The 23574-nt window shown below is 39.3% G+C and overlaps 1 protein-coding gene across 1 annotated transcript in view; it reads left to right on the top strand.

The window, feature by feature from the left end:
- EFNB2 (ephrin B2) overlaps nt 1-17033 on the top strand; it is a 45022-nt gene extending 27989 nt beyond the window's left edge. Inside the window, exons 4-6 of the mRNA XM_014307719.2 lie at nt 10629-10721; nt 11476-11589; nt 13189-17033. Of these exons, the coding sequence (XP_014163194.2) occupies nt 10629-10721; nt 11476-11589; nt 13189-13571 (590 nt within the window). The 3' untranslated portion in view covers nt 13572-17033. The remainder of the gene's footprint in view (nt 1-10628; nt 10722-11475; nt 11590-13188) is intronic.
- Nucleotides 17034-23574: the final 6541 nt, after the last annotated feature.

Raw genomic sequence — 23574 nt, 5'->3', positions numbered from 1 at the left:
TCCTAAGGGAAGGAAATGAAAGATAGGAATTCTCAGTTTGTTAATTGATGGCATGTTGTGAAAAAAATACAGTTATCTTCCCCCACACCCCTGCAAGTATTCTGAATAGATATGGAATCAGATGAAAATGAAGAATAATTGTTCAGACTGGAAGAAAAAATTATTCAGGAAATACTCATGAATTGAACAGATTTTAAAATTTCATAAGAAGCTGTTTAATAGTTTTAGTTGCTATTTTTATATCTCACTTTCATAGTTCCTCAGAAGCAGTTTATAAATACGGGAAATATAATACATTCACAAAGAAGGATACAGTATTCTCCCTTAGAAGTCTTTATGTATGTATTATTCATAGTGCTTTGCAAAAAAAAAAAAAAAAAAAAAAAAAACCCAAAAAAAACAAAAACAAATTTAAACCCTGATCTTCTCCAAAATGTGTATGTTCTTAGATTTGCATAAACATCTTAACAGGACTACATGCAGAAGAAGAATGTGCTGAGTGTGTGTTTTATCCTTTGTATTCAGGATATGAGTAACTGTTTAAATCAGGGGGGTGTGTATTGGAAAGATGTGCCGTGCTATGAGGAAAACATGAAGAAAGTATCTGTCTAAACTGAAACTTGAGAGTGCACTACCTCACTGAAACACATTTAATTTCTATTTTGTTCGTAAGTTCAGTGATGATCATTTAGCTCATCAAGTGGAATGATTGTTCTTTACTTTATACAGTTGCTTGTATCATATGTGTTACATATTGCAGTATTTGAAGTCCTAAAATTAAAGATGAGAAGCTGCATAAGGATTTATAAAAACTTTAATGAAACTCATTTTAAAGACTTGAAATTGTTTGCCTCATTAAAGTCTTTACATAGCCGGAATGGAGGGAAATGTACTTTTGCCTGAGAACTGCGTTGGCTAAAACAAAAGGCTGGAATGGTTGAAAAACCAGGGTTAAATGTCAGTTTGGATTTTCTTTCTTGACTTCAGTCCATCCTGGAAACCTTGAATGAAGTATATTTCAGGATTTATTTCTGATAGATCAGCCTATAAAAATAAGCCCTAATGGGCAGTCTTCCAGTTTCTTTTTTCAGTCTCAAGGAAATCATGCACATTTTTCTGCAAGTAAAAGCAGGATTAGGCTTAAGGTAGTCTTAGCTGTTCTTGGAGAAGAGTCCGTATTAAGCTGATAAGGCTGGTTTTTAAAAGCATGTTTGGATCTTTGTTAGCATGATTTATCTGTTTTCTCTTCAGTAGATGAAGACAGCAAAAATCACTAAACCGCAGCAGCAGAGTAGTCCTTATGTGCTCACTGGGCTGCTGTGAGAGAAACAGAGTTCTGAATCCAGATCGTGGCAGGAAAACTTAAAATTATCTGTTTTTCAAGTATTTCATGTTAGCACATAAATGCATTAGGCCACAACAGCCCAGCTGATTGCAGAATCCCAGAACGGATTGGTTTGGATGGCAGCTCTGGAGCTCCTCTAATGCCCTGCTCAAACCTTTGCTCAAGCAGGCCCACCTGCAGCCAGTGGCCCAGAACTGTGTCCATCTGAGTTTTGAGTATCCCCAAGGATGCGGCCCCTCCTCCTATGCAGGTGCTCCCATTCCTTCATCATCTCCATGAGCATTTACTGCACTTGCTCCTGTGAGTCCACATCTGCCTGTGACTGCACCCAGCTCTGCAGGTGTGGCCTCACCAGTTCAGAGTGGGGTGGAAGGATCACCTCCCCAAACCGGCTGCCACTTGCAGATCGAGCCCAAGAGCTGTTGGCTTCCTTTGCCACAAGGGCATGTTGCTGCCTCGTGGTCAACTTGGTGTTCTCCAGGACTCTCAAGGCTTTTTTGCAAAGTTGCTTTCCATGTGTTTGGTCCCAGCCTTTGCTGAAAGTTGATTCCACATGCCATCCAGAGGCTGCCACAGGCTTGGTAGCAGAGTCAAGACATATATTATATGCAAAATAAATTTCAAAATGCAAAATAATTTTCTTGCAAAATAATTTTCATTGCAACAGGGAAAAAAAAAAACAAACCAAACAACTAAATAATGTTATACTGTTAAAACCCCGGTGAATTTTTAAAAACTCTATGAACATAAGTATTAAAAGTATCAGTTCACCAGTCTAGTTGTGACTTTTCAAAATTCCAAACACTGGCAGAATTAGCATATCCCACTGGAGTTCCTTAAAATGAAGCAAGATGTGCCTATGTGATAATTTCTAAAGAGGCTAAACCTCTTAATTTTTTAATGGCAAGTATTTGAACAGGAGATCCTGTAGAACCGTGGAAATTCAGATTGCTTTATTTCTGCAATGTTCCCTCATTAAGGTTTACTTTGTGGGTATTTTACAGCTCTAAACACAAACATAAGCATACTCCAGTCAAAACAGTGCTTAACTTCTGATCATCTTTGCCAAGTGTACAGTCATCCAATAGTATCATAATTGATCTCAGTACTAAGGTGCCAAACTCTGTGTTGCTGAAGGATAGTTAGATGATGTAAATAGCTTTTTGTGTTTTGCAATAAAGCACACTTTTGTTGTGCTACATGTAAAAGCAGGAGATGAAGGTATTCTTTTATTGAAGCAAACATGTGGAAAATTGCTCTAGATTGTTATAGTACAGAGCATCTCCCCTGAAAGGAATGAGGTTCATCTACAGGGCAAAGTCTGACTGTGGTACTTTATTGGGGTTACTCCTAGACTCTGTGTGGTCAAAGCAAATAACATCATGTCCATCTAAACTGTTATAACCGTGAGACTGGCACATTTTCTCATCTGTAGTGTTATATTCTAAACTGTCACTAGGCATTAACTCAGTCACTGGTGAAGTCCTACCACCTAGAGATGAACTCTGCCTCAAAATGATGTTTTCCACTTCAGTGCTACTCGTATAGCAATTACTGGGTCATTAATATCATTGCATGCAATTAGTGACAGTAGAATGAGCAAGAGGTTTGTTATTTATTTAATATGAACTTTCACTATAACCCTTTCTTATCCAAGTGCCACAGACAAAAAACAGAGATTTTCAAGGCAGGTGAACATCCTTGTAGAGTGAGGTTGAATTTGTATGATACAGAAAATAGGTCCTCATTTAATGTTAAAGCTTCTGCTTTTGTTTCCAGCAAGCCCTCTTGTCATTAGCAACAATCAGTGTAACTTGAATGCTAACTAATTCTATTAGTTCTGTTCAGCTGAACTGTTAAGCAAAGCTTGCTGTGGTGGTGGGAGACACTTCTCCCCATCCATGAGAAGCTTTTCTCAGTAGCATGCTGGGAGAGAGGATAAATTTGCGTAAAATACCTGCTTGTGAATGGTGAAGTCAACTAACTAGTAATCTGTTTTAGATGCATACTTTTGGGTGTACACTAAATACATCATAATTAGTGGGCTTACATCTGCCACAGTTACTTCAGCACTCACAAATATATAATTTGTTTATGTAAACTAGAAGCAACCATGTGTGCAGTGGATCATTATCTGACAACATTTCTCAGAGTATGTGAAATATAGAACTGAAATTCTTTTAGCAATGCTTAACTGTAATGAAAGACTCGTCGTTCATAGTGATACAGTATTGAGATGCTTTTCTGGTTTGTCTTTATATAATCTCTAAATCATTCCCAGGGAGTTTTGGAAAGGGGCACTGCACTTGACAGCAGTAAAGCAAGTAGGATTTTGTTGTGGGTGGGTGGAACCTGTGACCTTCAGTAATGGATAATAATTCAGCAAATAGTTTACTGTTCAGTACACTTCAGCTGTGATATTCCTTAACTCAGTGAGAAAGTGGTGGTGTTTTTAAAATGATAGGCAGCAGTAACCAGTCAGAATTCACAGCTTTTATTTATATTTTCCAACTCTCTCACTGTCTCTTTTTCCCTTTATGGAAAGACTTTGTTGACATAAGCAGCTTTTTTTTTTACTGCATATATTTTTCTTACTTGGTGCCATGCCTCCCTGAAATTAATAAAATAATTCTGATTGTAAGAAACTTTACAACTCTCTCCCTGTTTTGTGCTGTTGGTTGACATGAGATGTGGGAAGGAGAGTCTGGATTTCCAGAGATGTCCCTAGAATCATACAGCTGGTATATACCAAAGTATATTACAGTACAAAACAGATTGGCTCTGTCTCGATTGTGTCCTCCTCATTGCACCCTCAAAAAAACATTTTAATAGTAATAGAATCTGTCCCTCTCTTAACATATGAATACAAATGGAGACTTTTATGGGGAATTATACAAATACCCTTGTTTCATGAGTCCCATCTAAGTACCACAAGTTGTGCTATTCACAGTTGGACAAGACACATTTCAGAGCAGTGGTTAGAAAAGTGAATTACAAAGTTTTGCTGCAGAGCCTTTGCTTCCTCCTGGCAAAAAAAAAGGCCTGTTCTGTATTTTGCTTTATTTTGTTCTGGTTTTAGCTTGACTGGAGAGGGCATTGCTGCTTACTTGCTGTAGAGAATATAATTTGTGGATCCTGTTTATATATAAATCCTGAGACGCGCAGTATAGGACTTAATTTAAAAAGCAAGAATGGAAAGTGAAAAAGAAGGATAGAGAATTCTTGTCCTTTCCCTCTCATTGAAGTTCCACCTCACATGTGGATAGAGGGGAAAAAAGGCTGGCATCAGGATTATTTATAAACACTCTATCAGCCCTAGTTTAAGGGAAAAAAAATCTATCTTCATTTGAAACAATGTGTGGAGTAAGGTAGAATGAGAGGTTTTTTTTAATGGATTTTAGGCTGAGAAACTCCTCAAAATTCTGCCACCTTGACTTTGCAAATAAAAAACCAGACGTTAGAAAAAAGCATAATTATTGGTAAGCTACTTTTATACATTTTTCGTTACAGTCTTGGAGTCCTAAATTATATTGGGCAAATTCAGCAGGTTTTTTATTTGTTGGGTTTTTTGTTTGTTTTTTTAAGATCATTTCTTTGTGTCTAGAAGATCAGTAGAAAGTTTTGATTTTATTTTCTGCTGATAAAAAACAGTCAACACATAACAGCATTCCATTCAACTGTTCATAATGCATTTACAGTTTTGTACTTATGGTTTTAGTACTTACAGGTTTGGGACTGCTGACGGTTAAATTTCAGAAGACAGTTTAATTTTTTTTAAAAAGTGAAGGTTTCAGTGTCAATCTTTTCATCACTACAAGAGAAGGGAAAGCATTAATTGATAGTATTTGAAACTAGTATATTTCTCTTCTCTCTAAACATTCTTCAGCTCACCCAGAGTAATGTGTGCCAAGCTTACCTGTTCTTTGGTGAGAGGCCTGAACAACTTTTTTTATTGTTTCAGATGTCCATGCAGATCTGGGATTGTTACTGGGGAGCAGAATTTAATTTCATTTAACTAAAACACGCTTTCTATTCTCTCAGCTATCTTGTTCTTTCGTCCATGGGTAGTTTTGAAACAACTTCCCTGTTGTGATCAGTGATTTGTGGTTTTGCAGTGTGTGATTTCTGGTGCTCTTAAACCTCTCCCATAAATTATCTAAATTTATGGAAAATAAGAATTATTTATTCAGTGCTTTACTAAGAAGATCATTAAAAGGACCAAAAGCCTATGAAAGCAGTCAGAGCACAAACAATGATGCCTGGCAAAAATAGTGTTCTATTACTTGATAAAATAAAAAACTCAAAAAATTTTCATGTATTTAGTAATCCTGAGAGTGCATGTGAGATGGAGTGCAACTTCGTTTTAAGAATAACTTCTTACTACTGTTGGATCTAAGGCTTGTGTGGATTTTTGCTGGTTTTTTCATTCTTTTTCTAAGCACAGCAGGGGAAAAGTGGAAATGGGTAGTATTATTTGATTTTATTTTATTCTGATTTTGAGAAATTTATTTTCTGATGCAGTATTCAAGCAGTATTTAATGAACAAAAACTGTGAAAATCACTACTATTGGATAGTACTGATCTGCCCCTAAAAAACTTGCAATTCTCAATTTGCTATTAAAAGATCCACATCAGCAGCAATTAATTCTTCATGACCTCATCAGAGATGTGTCTTTAATATATTGCCAAATGACTTTCTTTGTCCAGCACACTAAGGAGGGACAAAATCAATTTTGCCCTTACTCATCAGTTGACATCACTCATTTATTCCTATAGTCTGTGGTTTAAGGTCCATTTAGTTTTCACAGGAAAATTAAATACGATGATCATTTCTCTCATCAGCTATGTAGTCCATTTCATGTTCAAGCTCTAGAAATAGATGTGTTTTAAAGTTGTGTTGGTTCAAAGCATATGTCATTTAATTTGCAAATAGGTGATGTTTTTCATAATCCTAAAACATGAAACTGTGGGTAATAAATGCAGCAGAATTAAAAGGCTGAGATTTTTTCTGCTGGTGTTTTAAGTAATTGTGATGGCATTTTTTTCATTTTGTAAGTAATGTGTGTTTTTAGGAGTGAAGGAAGTTGAATTTTTGTGACTGTGCCTTCATTTCTAATCTCTTTGTGAATGAAAAGCTATATACAGGCACAAATCCAGCAGCTTAATTCTCTGTCTGATTAGAGCAATGTTACCAACCTGGTAGGTTGAAAACAGCCATGATCCATGCAGTGGCGTGGCCTCCTGGGAGGCAGAGTAATAACAATCAAATGAAGACATATTAAAATGTAATATTACTTCCTCTCCATGGGGACTGTGTAAGAATCATAGCCAGGAACTGTTCTTGTCAGCTGACTCTGCTATGCTCACGGACTCCCTGCCTCTGCATTTATGACTAATGCACTTTGTACAATAAACAGCACTTGTAGATTTTTAAAAGCAAATAAATGTAAAACATTATACATTGATTTACATTAGTTCCAGCCTTTTTTGTTTGTTTGTTTGTTTTGTTGGGGTTTTGTTTGTTTCTATACAATTCATGTATTTCAAAGAGGGGGAGGCAGATCAGAATGAGGTTTTTTGGTCTGAATAATTTAATTTCTCCCGTGTGTATGGAGGAGGAGGTGTTAAAGTAGTGTGTTATGAACCTGCAAATGTATTAGCTTCTCTAAAGTAAGTATGTATCAGCAAGACTCTTAAACCATAATTTCATAACAGATAAGTGTTTTCTGAATGTTGAAAAGCTAAACTTGCATTCCTTATAAAATGGCAGGCAGCTGGTGTTGTATTCAAGGAATGCAGACAGACAGTGTCTGATAAACTACTGTAAAAATGGCCTATAAGTTATTACAATTTTGTTAGAAAGTCTTAAAATTAGTAGAGATTTTAGCACAATTATGTGTGGGTTTTTTTAGTTATAGACAAACTGTTGAATAATTTAATGTTGTTTTGGCTGTAATTATTAGTTTTGCCGTTGACACCAGTGGAGCAGGACAGGTCTCAGAAAATCGGAGGTATTTAACCATCAAAAGATTTAAAAATACTTTGCTACCTGTTTAGCAACATTTTACTTACTTCTACATTCCTATGTATTGCTGTATTAATAGAAAGTGAAGTGTGGGATCCTGAGAACATACTAATACTAATGCAAAACTTCATATTAATCATTAGTTATGCTTATTAATGTTAATATTTAAGTATTTAGTCTTCTTAGCAGAGGACTTTGTATGGTAACTCATCTAAGTAATTGACTTTAAAATAAATCCATATTTAGACCAAAATGTAAAAAAACCTTGTTCTTATATGTAAGAATAAATTGGATAGAAAGTTTAAAATCTGATTATATAAACACACTGGAGGGTAACATTTCCATTTTGAATACCAGAAACTTGTGTTACATTTGTGTTTAAATCCAAAACTCCTATCGGGGGCACTTTTTTTTTTTTAATACCCTTTCAGTGCGAGCAGAGCTGCAAGTTCTGGGTCACTTTCCCACAGAGGTGTGGATGCAGTGGAGGAGCTAAAATGACAGTGGGTGTAGTTTTCATTTGGAGATCAATATAGAAAGGCCGCAGCAAGTGTTTGAGGAATATTTTGTACTCACTCCCTTGTTTGACTTCTGCACACTACACTGTCAAGGGGCATTAGCAGTATGAAACTGTGTTTTCTCTGCTGTCCCAGATTACTTCTTTTTCTCAGTGAAGCTTTTCAAAGCTTATAACGATGCGTTTAAAGCTACCCACTTTCTTCCTGGTACACTAGGGATATGCAAGGTTGTATTTCGGTAGTCTTAATGAATTTCAAAAAATAATTTCCTCCAGTGGCCTTGGGTAATTGTCAGTTTAATTACAGGAAAAGCTGAGAAGGAAACTTGCTTTGTCACTGAAATGCTTCTCTTTGAAAATTCCCTGTTCCTCAGGACGTAGCAGTCTGTACTCTGAGCTACAACGTAGGCTTTCCTAAAATCCCTTGAAGAACTGTGGAAAAAGTGAATACTTCTGCAAATTCATTCATCTGACATCAAAGCTCTGAAAGCATTCTTTTAGCAAGCAAGCGAGGCGGATTGCGCTGGCGTAGGCACACAACCAGACTCATTGTACATCTGGGTCTTCCCATTTGGAGACTGTATTTGAAGTAATTTTTGCATTCTTTTTTTTCATCTTACTTTCTTATTCTATACTGAGGTCAGACTGCACCCTCTGCATCCTGTTGAGGTCTCCTGCTTCATGGGTTAAGTGGATAGGCCTTTAAAGTATAAAAAGGCATTGGTGTTCAGAAGAAGCAGCATTCTAGTCAATTAAAATCAAGTAGAAGGTGTTCAAAGAGATCTGATTCCCTTCGGCTCGATTAAAAAAAGAATCAAATAACAAAACCACAAGACAAAGTCAGTGTTTATTATTTGTACATTCAATTGGTGCTCAGCTTTGGTATTTCTATTTACTGCATTTTTTCTCTGTGTCCTTGTGCTGGTACATTGGCAAATAGATCATAAAAAACACTTTCAGCAAAGACACATTTGATTTATGTCCAGGATGGGTTCTTGGTATTGATTTTTTTTCCCCTCTGGAAAAAAAAAAACAAAAACAAAAGAAAACAAAACTATATGTCTCCATTATTTTCCAAGCCAGGCAATGCAGTGACACATTTCAGATCAGCTTTTATCTTAAATTACTCAACGTGCTCTTTTGTATTTTGAAAAGTCTTTTTGCCATACAGCTATTGTCATGTTTTTACAGGGGGGAGGGAACAAGAGGAGGAACTGGGAGGGACCACATATTAGGAGAGGGGAGTTTTAGGAAAAGAAAGCACAGTTTGGGAAGTTTGTATGGTGGCTGTAATTCGAGTTGGTCACAAAAGAGTCAGAAGTGGAACAAAAACAAGACTCAGATCAAAGGCTAGGAAGCAGGGTTCAGCAGTATGGGGTTTATATCTTTACGGCTAGAGAGAAGATTAGAGCAAGAAAAATACTGCCATGGGGGTAGGAAGACATTGTGAAGGAAAAAGGAAATATACATAGACTGCATTTGAAAGAAAATCCCCAAGGAAGGTGAAAGAGAAGGAGCGAGAATTAAAAACAAAGACCTGAAGAGTGTAAAGCCCACAGGCTGAAAGGAGAGGGGCAGAGGGAGGCATGTGCTGCTTAAGCAGTTCACCACCACCACGCCAAGCCAAGCAGTGAGCTCCCTGACATCCCATTTTCCATTTGTTTTCTCCAGTTGGCGGCCCAGTGCGCCCTCTCATAAGTTTATTTTGGGCCTCAGATAAACAGCTCCAAGAAATTACAGTGAAATTTCCATCCCCAGGACAACCAGGGCAGGAAAACCCCTGGTGCATTCCCTACCTGGTGAATCCAGAGCCCACCGTTTGCAGCTGTGCCCCGCTCATGGTGGCCGGCAGCCCAGTGCAGTGCAGTGGCTGCAAAACCAACTGCTGAGGAGCTGCTGAGCCCTTTGCCAGCAGCTGTTTTGCAACCAGCAGCTGGCTGGGGCGGCAGCGGCGCACCCATGCACCGTGATTCAGCCTTGTGGGCTCTCCAAGGGAGTGGAGCATGGCACGGCAGTGTCAGCCTGCGCCCGGATCGTGTGGCTCCAGCTGGCACCTAGATAAGCCAGAACAATGCAGACACAGGGGAAAGCAGCCCGTTGTTTGTGTGAGCTAAAAGGTTTCCCTGAGAGTAGAGCGTACTCCCCTTTGCCACCCGCCCCCACAGAGGCTCCTCAGTGCTGAGAAAAGTGAGATTGTGCTTTAAAATATTAAATGGTTTTCCAATCAGTTCAGAATCTTAGCTTTCACCTGGGTCTTTTGTATGCGTTCACTTATTCCAGCAGGAGATTTGTAATAGAGGAAGCAGGTGTAACGTGGTGATTATAAAGATATTGTTGGGAGGGGGAAAAAAAGAGTGATTTTTTCAGTGCTTTTCTCCTCTGAGCCTGCCAGAGCTTCCTTTTCAGCTGACTCCATCACCTTTTTAGCAAGATGGTGCGTTTTTGTCCAAGTCAGTCAGTCAGTCAATTGTGCATAGGAAAATAAAAGGCTGCTGGGTAAATTTGAAACCTTGATAACACATTCCTCCATTTGTATATATTGTACAGCTTACCAGTGTATTCATTCCTTTGGCTTTCAACATTTCACAACTTTCCATAGGTCAGCCCGAGCGACAAAAACAGGTCCTGGTAGATTGAAAGATCCCTGCTTTCAGACACTCATATTCACATCACTTTGCCTGTTGATTTCCTGATTTTTATTTATTTTTATTTTTATTTATTTTTCTTTTATTTTTAATCAGCAACATCAAATGGGTCTTTGGAGGGCCTGGATAACCAGGAGGGAGGGGTGTGCCAGACAAAAACCATGAAGATCCTCATGAAAGTTGGACAAGGTAAAGACCATCTGCTGTTTCATGAAATCACTTTGATCGGTCTCAATGTCCTTTTTAGTTTTCAGGCTTCTTTTAGCAGTGTAGAGCAGAGAGGCAGTCAAACCTAGTGTGGTCATTCCTCCCTTATAGTCTGAAAGCACAGCCTATTTTCTCTTCCTCAGCTACTGACAGATTTCTACAGAAGGAGGGTTAGTGTAATAAGATCTCTTCATTGGAGAGATCCCTAGAAGGAAAGGTCACCTGGGAGTAGTGTGTTTCAGTCATTTTTATTTTTATTTTAAAAACAAAAGCCACAACTCTGCTGCTCAGAATTATTTAAAATACATGAAAAGAGGGAAGCTAATATTTCTATAGTTTGCTTGTTATGAATTCTGATTACAGAGAGGTTTTTGTTCATTGTCTCTTTTCACATATAGATAACCTATTGTGCAGGAAGAAAGAATTATTCTTCTAAGTAGAAGTTGGTTTAGTAGTCAATCAACTTCCTCAGTTAAACTGAAATGTCATCTGCTAAGCTTTTCTTGCCAATTACAGGAGACCCTATAGTTTCTGCAGATGGCCTCACAATTTAAACCTGAAATAACTAATATAACCATTTTGCTTTAAAAGGAAAATTACGTTCTTATATCTCCTAGTCCTTTGCATAAAGGTTCTTCTGTTAAACCATTTGTGTCTCACAAGGTGCCTAGAGCCAGCTTGTGAGGCTCCATACCATCAAGTGCAAAAGCTGCATGCGTCCTCTTTCTCTCCCCAGATCCCAACTCAGCAGGGCAGCCCCGGCACACGGATCCCACCAAGCGCCCCGAGCAGGAAGCTGGCACCAACGGAAAGAGTTCCACCACCAGCCCCTTTGTGAAGGACCACTCAGGTAGGTGTGGTGGGACTTTGCCCTGGAGCATCTTCTCCTCCTTTGTCCCCAAATGTGTTTTATTTTACCATTAACATGCCAGAAAAGCAAATGTTTTCATCATGAGATGAGGCAAAAGCCAGTTCTGATTGCCCCAGTGGACAGTGTGTGGGAGCTGCAAGTTATGGCAACAGCTGCTCTCTCCCCTCTTCCACTCTGCTGTAGAAGTTAATTACATCTTGTCACAGTGTCTCTCATTTACAGGAAAATTTCTGGATAGGGCAATTGCTAAGCAGCCTTACAGTGGTCAGTACTGCCTTACATTTAGTACTCTGGCTAAGTGATCGAGTCTCTTTCTCTTCCTGCATTAATACATTATCAAGTGGTTCTTGACAGTCATTTATAAAAGTTTATTTCAGGGCATCTATAATTAATGTCCTGATGTTTTAGCTGACCATATGAAGTCTAGATATGTATGGTTGGTCTTCTACTAAATGTAAAGTTTTGGGGCTTTGTTTTATTTTTTTTAATAATTATCTAAACAAAATAAATAGATACAAATATCAAAACAAATATCTTCAGGATGCATTTCACTCATAGGATGAACAAGAGAAAACCTAACTCAAGCTGTCCAGAAGAAAATTCAGTAATTAATAATGTTACAAAGCAAACCTTTGCTGACAGGTGATTCTGGGTTTCCCAAAAAAAGCCACAAGTTTTCCTTGTCAGCTGTGTCTTCAGTTATTGGACTAGTGAATCTTTGATGCAGTGAGTGGCTTCAGCTGATCCCTGCAGAGGCTTTGGTGGGAAGAGTTAACAATTATGTGAATATAGCATCTGTATAATTTTTCCATTGTGAGTGAACATCAAGAGAGGCAGATATGTTAAAACTTAGAACTGAAAAAGTGTCAATGAGCATTCATATAATTTTTGTGACAAATAATATGATGGTGTGATAAGCAGCAAATATTCAACAGGCTGTTCAGTACATGAACTTTTCCTGACTACCAAATGCGTGGTATTGTTTTCTTTTAAGTAAATGTAAGTTAATACTAACAGACATGCCCTAACCATGCTGCCTGTCTCCCATGCTGCCTCAAGCTCCTTAGTTTCATTTCCAAGCAAGAGGAGTCCCTGTAAAGAGGCACTAAGGATGGTTTAACTTAAATCAATATGCGAAAGATAAAATAGCAGAGGGAACAGCGTGGCTCTGAACAGTACCAGTTGTTCTGAGAATTGTCATTTCCCTGTGTTATTTTCCCTTCCAGTCCTATCCCACCCCTCTCTTATGCCTGGGGCTGGCCTGCATCTGTTAAAAGATGCCGTGTGCATCAAAGGCTGCCTTGTCAGTGACAGTTCTCGCCGCTGATGGATGATGATGTATGAAACAGGGTGGTTTGGGAGCAACACAAAAGTGAGACCAACAGGCACAAAGTCTTGCTTTATATTGATTGCTGACTTCGCCTGTTTGCATTTAGCTATCTAACAGGGTAATTGGTTTGTCAAAGTTTAGCTGTCAGTTAATTCTTCCAGTCTTGCTTACTCTACACATTTTTAAGCAACGTAAATGGGTCACAGGATGGCAATAACTTTTGTCTATTGTATTTCCATTCTTTCCAGGATCTAGCACAGATGGCAGTAAAGCTGGGCATTCCAGTATACTGGGTTCAGAGGTGGCCTTATTTGCAGGGATTGCATCAGGGTGCATCATTTTCATCGTCATCATCATCACTTTGGTGGTTCTTTTGTTGAAGTACCGGAGAAGACACAGGAAGCATTCCCCGCAACACACGACAACTCTATCACTTAGTACATTAGCCACCCCAAAACGCAGTGGCAACAACAATGGTTCTGAGCCCAGTGACATTATCATTCCTCTAAGGACTGCAGACAGTGTCTTTTGCCCCCACTATGAAAAGGTCAGCGGCGACTATGGACATCCGGTGTACATAGTTCAAGAGATGCCTCCTCAGAGTCCAGCAAACATTTATTACAAGGTCTGAGGAGCACACAACCAGCTCTGTGGTACAGTTGAGTCGTAGAGGAAACTCACTGGTCAAATGCTTTCTGTTGGGGTTTGTGATGACGCCTTGTGCGCTAGCATTGACTTAAGCACAGGAGGGAGAAGGCAACAGCTCTTTCTCCAGGAACCGACGCGAGCTGGACAGCTTACCTAGTCTGTAGAATCCCTATCTCGGTGAATAAGTATTCACTAAAAGCTGGAAGACTTTTCTGTAGAAGATGCCCATTCTGATTGCTGTACTCTTGTTACATTCATCATCCTCAAAGCCATGTGCTGTGGGCATTCAGGCATGTACAAAAGCCAAGGGAAGATGGAGCAATCCGTGGATGTTAATAGCTCTAGGCATCCTGGGAAGGTGCTCTAAGATATATCAAGCTTGAAATGCAATCTTCTGACTTTTGTGTGTCTCTCTCAGTGTGTACTGGATTTGTCACACAGACCTTGGTGTCTAAGTAAGACTTGTTAAAGTTCTCTTGCTTTTAGTCCGTCACTGTTCCATTTGTTTCTGTTATCCGGGGCTCTGCCATCCTTCACATAAGATTTCCTTTCACTCCACCTCCTGAATCACTAATGGAACATTAATGTTTGGAGATCCGCACTCCATCCATCTGCTACAGCAGCCTCACTCGAATGGGTAATGCATTTATAAAAATTGTGTTTGATAGTAAGGAGCCTTCCAGCCAAAAAGTTAGGCTGTCAACAAAGTCAAGAGCAGGACTGGGTGGTAGAGGGAAGGGCTGATTGAGGTTGCAATTGAATATTGCTGCCTCAGAAATAGAAGCTGGGAAGAAAAAAAAATGCATTTAGGTAGCACAGCACTTTGGTATGCTAAGTTTTAAGAGGCAAGTAGGAAACACAATAACATGTGCAGTGGATTAAGGCTGCATTTGAAGGAATTCACGGTTATCAAATACCACTGTGCAGAAAAAAATAGTACCTTCAATACAGTAGAACAAAGGGGTATTGTTAGTAAGTCAGCAAGCCTGGAGAAGACAAGACAATAGCAGGCCACTGAGGATGTATTAGGGCAGGGCTGTTGTGGTACTCGCAATAAAATACACAGCTTTGAAGCTGTAGCAAAAACGTAGTCTGCCTTGGATGACTTTTAAGCAGACTCAGCTGCTATATGATCATATTATACTAAACATAGGGAAAGCATTTAAGAAAACAACTGAGAGCCAAGTGCCTACGATGATTATAAGCCAGTGGGTCAAATGAGCTGTAATTCTATCACTGATAAAGTTGTGGGGAAAACAAACAACAAAACAACAAACCACAAAACCTTGCTCATCTCTAAAAGTAAAGCAGAATTTCTTTGTGACTGACCCTTTTGGCACTTTGGCTTACTGTAGTGCTGTCCCTGCACAGTGAGTGTAGGTACTGACTGACACAGCAGTTCATTGGTGCTCTGTTGCAAAGTTAAAGCACATATGGCAAACCTCTGGCAGTCCATAAGAGTAAAATAAATTATGACAATGAGATGGAGAAGGAAAATATGTCTTATTTATAATAGGTGTATAGAACACAAGGGATATAAAGTGAGAGTTTTTCTTTTGTTCATTCTTTCTTACTTTTGGTTTGGATTTTTTTACTAATATATATTTTGAGATTGCACAGAATCTACACCAGAAGATGTGAAATTCATTTGCGGCAATTGCATAGTCTTAACTTGTCATCATTTTCCATATATATGTGTGTGTGTGTGTGTCTATGTATATACACACATATATAAGTATATATGCATACGTATGTATATATATGTATGCATATGCGCACATTTTTTTTAAAAATACTTCTGGAAAAAAAAAAAACAGCTATCCTAAACCACCAGTGGGAGCATAGTTTAAAAAAATTTCCAAAGCGTCTTGTAAGAGGAAAGTAGAAAATATAAGGTCCAAAATATCAGGAATTCATTGTTACTGCATCACATATTTAACAGCAACAAGATGTGCCGGCATTTATTTTCTGTGTTGTGTTTTCCCTTGCCTTACAGGCTGATGTGTTCTGTAGATTTTGTTGAGGTTCGTAGAGGGGGGTTTCAGGTTAAAGTTTTCTCTTTAGCGTGGCTATTCCCCTAAAGCTCCCACCCTAGGGAGGAAATAAAAAAAAAAAACCTCTACTTTTATATGTGCTATGCAAATAGACATTTCTAACATAGTCATGTTACTATGGTAACACTTCGCTTTCTGATTTGGAAAGAAAATGTAGCAACAGCATTTTAGGGTTCTCAGACCTCTGGTGAGCACCTGCAAGAAAAAAAAAAAAAGAAAAAAAAAGAAAGAAAAGAAAAATATCTGTCATAGAAACGATCACTCTCTTTGTTTTCTGAACCTAAAGATAATGTTGGGATGTTGGCCCAAAAGAGAGAAACAAAAAACAAAAAAAATTCCAACCCATGGTTCTGTGGAAGGTTACCATGGTGACTAACTACAGTACATATGTAATTCTTTTCAACAACCCTTCTTTTCTATGAATCCATCCATACAAGGTTCTCTTGTAAGTCATTAAGATTTTATTTTGGGGGAGGGGAAGGGAAAAGATGGGCTTACTGATCCTTATTTTTATTAAATCATATCTATGCTTCATCAGTTGGCTACATTCTAGTTATATACTAAACTGTGAAAAAAAATCAGACTAATTGCTCAAGAGCAACCTACAACCAATTTTAAAAAGAAAATGTACTGTGCGTCTGTTTTGTGTCTGGTGCAGAATTATGACAATCTACCAACTGTTCCTTTCTTTGACATTGGTCCAGCTTTGAAAAGTTACTGTAAATGCCTTGCTTGTATGATCATCCCTAGTCACCCAAATTGGAATTTGCACCATCATGTCTAAGTGAAGATGCTGTAAATAGGTTCAGATTTACTGTATATGGATTTGGGGTGTTACAGTAGCCTTATTCACATTTTTAAATAATTAAAAAACCCACATGAAAACAAGATAAAAAAGGCTTTTCTTAACCAGATTGTGTATATAGAGCAATGTTGGTTTTTTATAAAGTCTGAGCAAGATGTTTTGTATAAAATTTGAATTTTGCAATGTATTTAGCTACAGCTTGTTTAAAGGCAGTGTCATTCCCCTTTGCACTGTATTGAGGAAAAAATTATATAAAAGGTTGCCAAATTGCCGCATATTTGTGCTGAAATTGTGTACCATGAATATTTATTTAAGAATTTCTTTGTCCAGTTTGTAAGTAACACAGTATTATGCTTGAGTTATAAATAATTTCTTCTTTCTTTTTCTTTTTTTTAATTTTATTTTTTGGTTTTGTTTGTTTGTTTGTTTCATTCTGTATTAAAACTAGCCGGTCATAAGTTTGAAATCTGCTTTAGTTCCACATTGCAATTAGTTCCCAGAAAATGAAAATTATGAAAATCACATTCCACGTCTGTTTCAAACTGAATTTGTTCTTAAAAAAATAAAATATTTTTTCCTATGGAAACCTTGCCTTCTAAGTATTTTCTTCTTTAGTTTTGCAATTTTTTTCTTTTTTAAAGGATGAAAATAAATAAGAAAGTCACCAAGCTTGCCTGCCTGCCTCCCCCCTGTCTATCTCTTCCTCCTCTCCCCCCTCTCTCCAACCTGATTGCTAGTGGTTTAGGAAATCTCCTTAGAGTACACTGACTTCTGTTAGCCTACTTCTTTCAAATTCTCTCTTCCATATATCAGCAGATTTTAGGAATCACCTGGGCATCTTATGCCCATGGAAGTCAGTGAACTGCAGTCAGATGCAGTAGCCAGGTTTCTTGGATGATCTTGGAGTTTAGAGCACAGTCACATAAATAAGTCCTAGACATTATGTAGTAGATGTACTCAGTGGGCAGAATCAGAGAGGAAAAAAAAATCCTGAAGCTTTTTGGGTACTGTTTCTCCTGAGGAGGGGCTGTGGTGAGCCTGGGGTGACAGGGCTGAGCAAGAAGGGACAGGAGATGAAAGTCATTGGGAGGATGACAAAGGATTGGAAGTGCTGCAAAGTCAAGACATCTCTTCACAGTTCTTTTACTGCAGCCTGGGGGAGATGGGGGCCAACGTGCAGGTAGCATGAGCCTTAATACAACTCCTGTGATTCTGCTGCCCTAATTTTCACTAGGGTAACAAATTCACGTAATAAATAATACCTTCATTTTCTGACAAAGCCCAATCACCCTGAAAGTGAAGCACCTTTCCGTTTGTTAGCAGTACATACATGGTATGATGGTCCATGGAGTAACAGGTGGGAAGGTCTACAGAGGGCAAATATGCATTTGTCACTTTAACAACAGATGCCAATTAGCCATAGCAATTTCACAGTTAGCTATTTGTAGTATGGGTCATGCAATTCCCATTTGTCAAATTATTTATTATTTTCTGAATAATCAGAGAAAAATGACAGTATGGCTAGCACACTTGGTGTGTCACAATGATGCAAGTACTCTGAAATGGGGTACAGAAACCCCTGGGACTGGGAGATGGTTGAACTAGTATGACTTCTTGCAGTTGGAGCTCATTTTGGAGATCCAAGTCACAGAATCTGTGCTGGAAGTTGACCTTAAAGGGAAAGTCATAGTGACACTTTGGTTCACCTCCTAGCTCTGGTACAGATGACCTTGGAGATTTGGTCCAGCAGAAGGCATAAGAATGAAACATGTGAGCATCCTCTGGCATCTCAGTAAATCTTGGGCCTAATCCTCTATTTAGGTCTGTAAGCCACTTCAAAGGAGATAGCCTTGTATTCTCTGAACACACAGCTACTCGGCTGGATTGTGGTTTCACTCCCTGCTCCATGGTTGCACACGGCAGTTCCCCTTGCTGGTCTCTGTGGGTTGCCGTGAGGGCTCCCACGTTGTCATCTGCTGTGAGGTGCTCAGGTCTGGTCTGTGCTGAGAGCCTGTCTGGCACAGCCATCTGTTAGAGCTGTGGCTCTAGCTTAGTTAAGGCCAAGGCTATTGTTTGTATTTTAATCCTTGTTAAATACTGGAAGCTGTTGATAAACAAATACTTCAATAGTGTCAAGTTTACACGGCATTTTCATTACTGTGCCTCTTTTTTCCAAGTATAATAAACATATTATTATATATATTTATAACTAGCATGTATACTGACACCCATGGACACCTATTTTTGCCACTGTCTTAGCAACAAGGGAAAATTGCTGTTGCTTAAAAACTGTGTCTCCACTGGGAGGGAAAAATCCTTGCCAGTGTAATAACTATCTGTATATTTATGCCTGGGGCCAGGGATGCTTGGTTAACAGGAGTGCCTTGCACGCATACCTTCCCAAACAGAGCAGAACCTCCACTGACTTGCTAAACTCATTTCAGTAAAAGATGCCTTAGACACTCAGCATCAAGTCATTGTCTTACAACTCATCTTTTATAACTTGCAGAGGAAAAAAAATACTTTTATTTTTTCCTGCTGCTGACACCTCACTATTAATTATCAAACAAGCAAAAAATCAGAATTTACTGCCTTTATTACAAAACTGGTTCTCTGGCAAGAGCTAGTCCAAGTCAATAGGCTCCACTAAGTGGAAAATAAAATTATAATTCACAGTAGTTATCCATCTACAGTGGAATTAGGATCTGTTATATAAAATAGTGCCTCACAAAGTAAGCATAACAACGTTACTGCCTTGGTTTAAAATCTTGTACCTCTTGTTCAGCCTGTCTCTTTAGCTTTGCTGTGATGCATTGACCAAATGCTCACTCAGTCAGCAGCACACTCGTTTTGATTCTATGGGCACCATAAATTTTCTTTTTGCAGAAAAGCTTAAAATTTTGTAGTGGTTAGCAAAATAAAGGACAATGAAAATTCAGTCTTTCTAACTGCTGCTCTCCATCTTCACAGCCACAATACAAATTTTGGTGGGGAAAATGCCCAAGGTTTGAAAACACCAAACAAACTCCTTATACAATTGGTATGTCATTACATGAAGCATCAGACCAGAAATAAAGTAATATTTGTTTTGGAAAAAAAATGGATGTTGGAGCGTATAGCACAGTGTATTAATGGTTGTGCTATTCATAATCCAAATGGTGCTGGATTCAGCTGACTGAGCTATCGTCTACGAAACAAAATAATAACACCCGTCTTTCACATGAGTCATGCAAATACTTTGATGCGTAATTAAGGCATAATGCAATCCATAGGAAACCCTCTTGAGAAGGAGGGGCAAGATCCTGCCCATACACAGTGAGGATGAGGAGGTGGAGCTGCTGGTGGCTGCTTCTGGAGGAAGGACTGTGGAACACTGGGTTGAGGCAAGAGAGGGAAAGTGTGTGAGAGGGCAGTGGCTTTCTGAGCAATGACTTTCTTCAGGGAGATCTGCAATGACAAAATCCAGGGAGAAATCAGAGCTAGGTGGCAGCTGTGGAGATAGAGAAACAGGGTCTGCAGAGCTCTGGGAAAGGCTTTGGTGGAAAACACGTGCAGAGGAAAAGTGTTGACAGATGAAAAGCAAGTGTAGTGTTTGATAAGTATTGGTTGTTGTTTCAGGTAAGAGGAGATCAGGCCAGGTTGTTCTGCTAGGTACTGACAGGAGATTGAGCCTAAATAAGGAGGAGAACCCAGGCCAGAACTCAGTGCTTTCTGCAACCTCAGATCCTGTGAAAAAGAAATCAAGGATCTGCAAGGACTGTAGGACAAGTCAAACTCCAAAAAGCAGAGAACCTTGTGCACAGCTGTCATAGTTGGAATACAACTTGTGTTTTCATAAGTGCATTGAAAAACCCTCATGTGCTTAGACTGCTGACAAAGTGCAATTATTAAATTAATAATATGGGGAATTCATGGAGGGTGTGAGGATAGTTGTTTCTAGATCAGACCTTCAGTGGATATAAATTAGCATAGTTCAGTTTGATATCTGATCCTACTTATCACAGTTCAGAGTTGCACACGCACAAGCAATACTCATACAGATTTTACTATAGCCCTCAGCTATGAGGAAATGCTTTATAAGAGTGTTGTTCTGAATATTATGAAGATTGTATTCAAAAATATACCAACAGTGGCTTGCTTTTATAAAACACTGCTATCAATGCCATAAAAATTGTATTTTGTATTTTATTGAACATTGTCAGCAATTTGCTGTATCTGTTCATTAAAAGTAGGTTGGATTACTAGCAAATGTGTAATAAAAATTGTTCATGTTTTAATGAGTCTTTTTGGCCTCTCTTTAATATTTAAACTCATTCCTTCCTACTCCTGCATTCAATTCTATTTCTTATGCTTAACAGGCAGGTCAGCTGTGCAGTGTTATTCCATTATCTGTTCATGCCCTCATGCTATGTTTCTAGTCTTTCCAAATCTCTTAATTTGTTGAACATATATAATTCTGACTGTCTTTAAACTCAGCTGTTGGACGTGTATGACCACATGAATAATTTAGTAATCATTCAGAATCAATAGCACTTCAGCTTTCATTGCCATGAGAAACATGGGAGGATGTAAGGCCAGGAGGCCAGAAGAGCCCTTTGTTTGTCACACTAAAAGATCTTGAGATTTGGGGAAATCTAAATGATGATGAAAGAGTTAAAAATCATGCATGTGTTGCCTTTGCTTCACACTTTCCCTTCATTATGTGTTATGTTTTCTTTTTGTACATAACCAGCAAAGCATATCTGAATTTTCCAGGCCTCAAAACAGTGTCCAAGCTGTAGAGATTCATATGGCTGGCTCTGTAGGTCTTTTCTCAAATTCCCACTGTTGAGTAAATGCTGGCTGCTTTCCTCCAGCCTGTTTATTGCACACTCAGATGCCTTGCCCTGATCACCTGCTCATCACACCAGCCCTGCCCATCACACCAGCCCTCACTGGGGCGTCATATGTTCCCAAATAAGGTTTAATTTCTGGACAAAGCTTTTGTTACTCACCCTGAAACTTTCTTTTCAAATGTTGCCCTAGGCTTTCCTCCCTTTGTATGCCTGTCTCTGGATTTCAGCTGGTGATGACATTTCCTGAAAAAAATAAGGTTCTGATGGAACACAGGGACCGTCCCTGTACCAAGAGTGTGTTTTCTTATAAGCCCCTTATTTTTCAATCAGCTTTAGTTTGAATTTTTATATGGCTTTATCTCTTCCTTTTGTATTTATGCAGTTGCATCTGAAGGAAAATAGCATGCAGTAAAATTCCTAAATACAATTTAAATATAGCTTGTTTCAATCCACTTGGTTTTACATTTCCATTTATCAATACATTAAGCTAAAAATATCTCCGATTGCTTTGTCTTGCTTCTTGTAATTTAAGAAAAGTTATCGAATATGTTATGATTTCTTCTCGAAAAAGTGTAAGCAGTTCACTTTGGAAAGCTTCATTTCAGCAGAATTAAGAAGCAGTTATCAATGTGCAGCACAAAACTGAGTGAGCATATTTGAAAAAGACAGAATGACTTTTGGCAACAACCAATACTTGGTTTTGGTTTGTTTCCTTAAGCCAGCTCAAAACTGGAGAGGAGAAAGTGTTGTTGGTTTTACTGCCAGTGCCCCAGTCTGGTGGCAGCCAGCTTCTTTACGTAGCTTTGTCCTTTCAGTCTCTTATGATGAGCAGTGATAAAACTCAATTCTGGATGCTTTGGCCACCACAAGGTGTAACCTATGTGATTGCACACAATACAAGGGATTTATACTAGGACATTGTTCCTGCAGAAGAGACATAAATCCCTTTTGCCAGCTTCCCTCCACTTCGTTCTAGTGCTGCATTTCAAACCAGCAGACGTTTTTACTTTGGATTTTTTACTCAGCCTAAATATTTCAAAGATAGCATCAGAACTATATTTATCAAGTTATACAACTGTGTAGCTGGCTGCTTGCAATGTTTCCACAGCATCCTCTTTACACAAGACACCATTAATAGACTGGTGCCTACAAGCATCCAGATGAGACTTGGGAGACTCATTTTTGCACCAGCTTTTTGAGAGACATCTTACCACTGCACTTTAGCTGTGCCACCCTACTGATGGATTGAGAAACCTACACACTTTGCTGCAGAAAGGCCCCATCAGTGCTGACCAAAGTTAGACGGACCGGTTTTATTTTCTCTTTCGGTCGCAATCAGGGAGGGATTGCTGTCGAGGCTCTCGCAGGGAGGCGGAGAGAAGGTGGCGAGGTCCCACTGTCCAGCACTTTGATAAATCCTGCGCAAAGGGCAGAACTGCTCCATGGTGCCCAAGGCAGGAGTTTCACCCAGCTCTGGCCGGGCTCCGAGCGCGGGCTGGAGCTGCCGGCCACGAGGTTCGGCCATTCCGCTCTCGGTGCACGGCCGGGAGAGAAACCGCTTGGAATCCGAAAGATTCCTTGGCAGTGGGCTGAGCCTGTGAGGGAGGCACGTGGGGGCCGGTCCCGGGCTCTTGGCGTGCCTTCGCTCAGCTGCTGCACCGCTCTGCCAGACGCGCTTTGCGAGGAACAATGAGGAGGATCCGCCTTAATTAAACCCTTGGAAGCTTCCCGGGCGGTGGGAATCACGGATGCAGGGACAAGCAGCTGTGACTGTGGCAGCAGCATCTTCTGCAGACCCGGAGGTCGGCACCTCTCTGGAGAGGCTGTTTGTGGGCCGCAGACGGAGATCTGGGGAGGTTTACACTTCCCACTTACTCTTTGATGGCTCCACTTAACATTACTGCCGGCTCCTGGAACAGCGGCTGACCCAAACGTGATTTCTTAAGCATAAAGTGAAGTTTCTCGTTGGTGCAGCCGACTGATTTCAGTGCCCTGAAGAATTTGGCCCCTGATTACCAACCAGCTGACAGACATGAATCAGGTGGCAATTAAATCCCTATAAAATATGACTCATTCAGTTACATTCCCAAGTCCCTTAGAAATACTGGCTCTTGGAAATATCCTATCCATTGCCAGCTATCCTAAGATAAATATAATTGTTAAATGTACTGAGGTTTTTTTTTCTCTTTAGGAGTAGTGAAAAATCAGAACTCTGAGCATTCTTAATGCGTGTTGAAATTATGATTTTTTTTTTAATCTCCCTGAATTCCAGGCCTGTGTGGCTTTCTGTGG

This window comes from Geospiza fortis, unplaced genomic scaffold (genome assembly GCF_000277835.1).
Source record: "Geospiza fortis unplaced genomic scaffold, GeoFor_1.0 scaffold366, whole genome shotgun sequence".
Lineage (NCBI taxonomy): Eukaryota > Metazoa > Chordata > Aves > Passeriformes > Thraupidae > Geospiza > Geospiza fortis.
The sequence above is the reverse complement of the archived record's forward strand: the minus strand, read 5'-3'. Positions and strand labels throughout refer to the sequence as shown.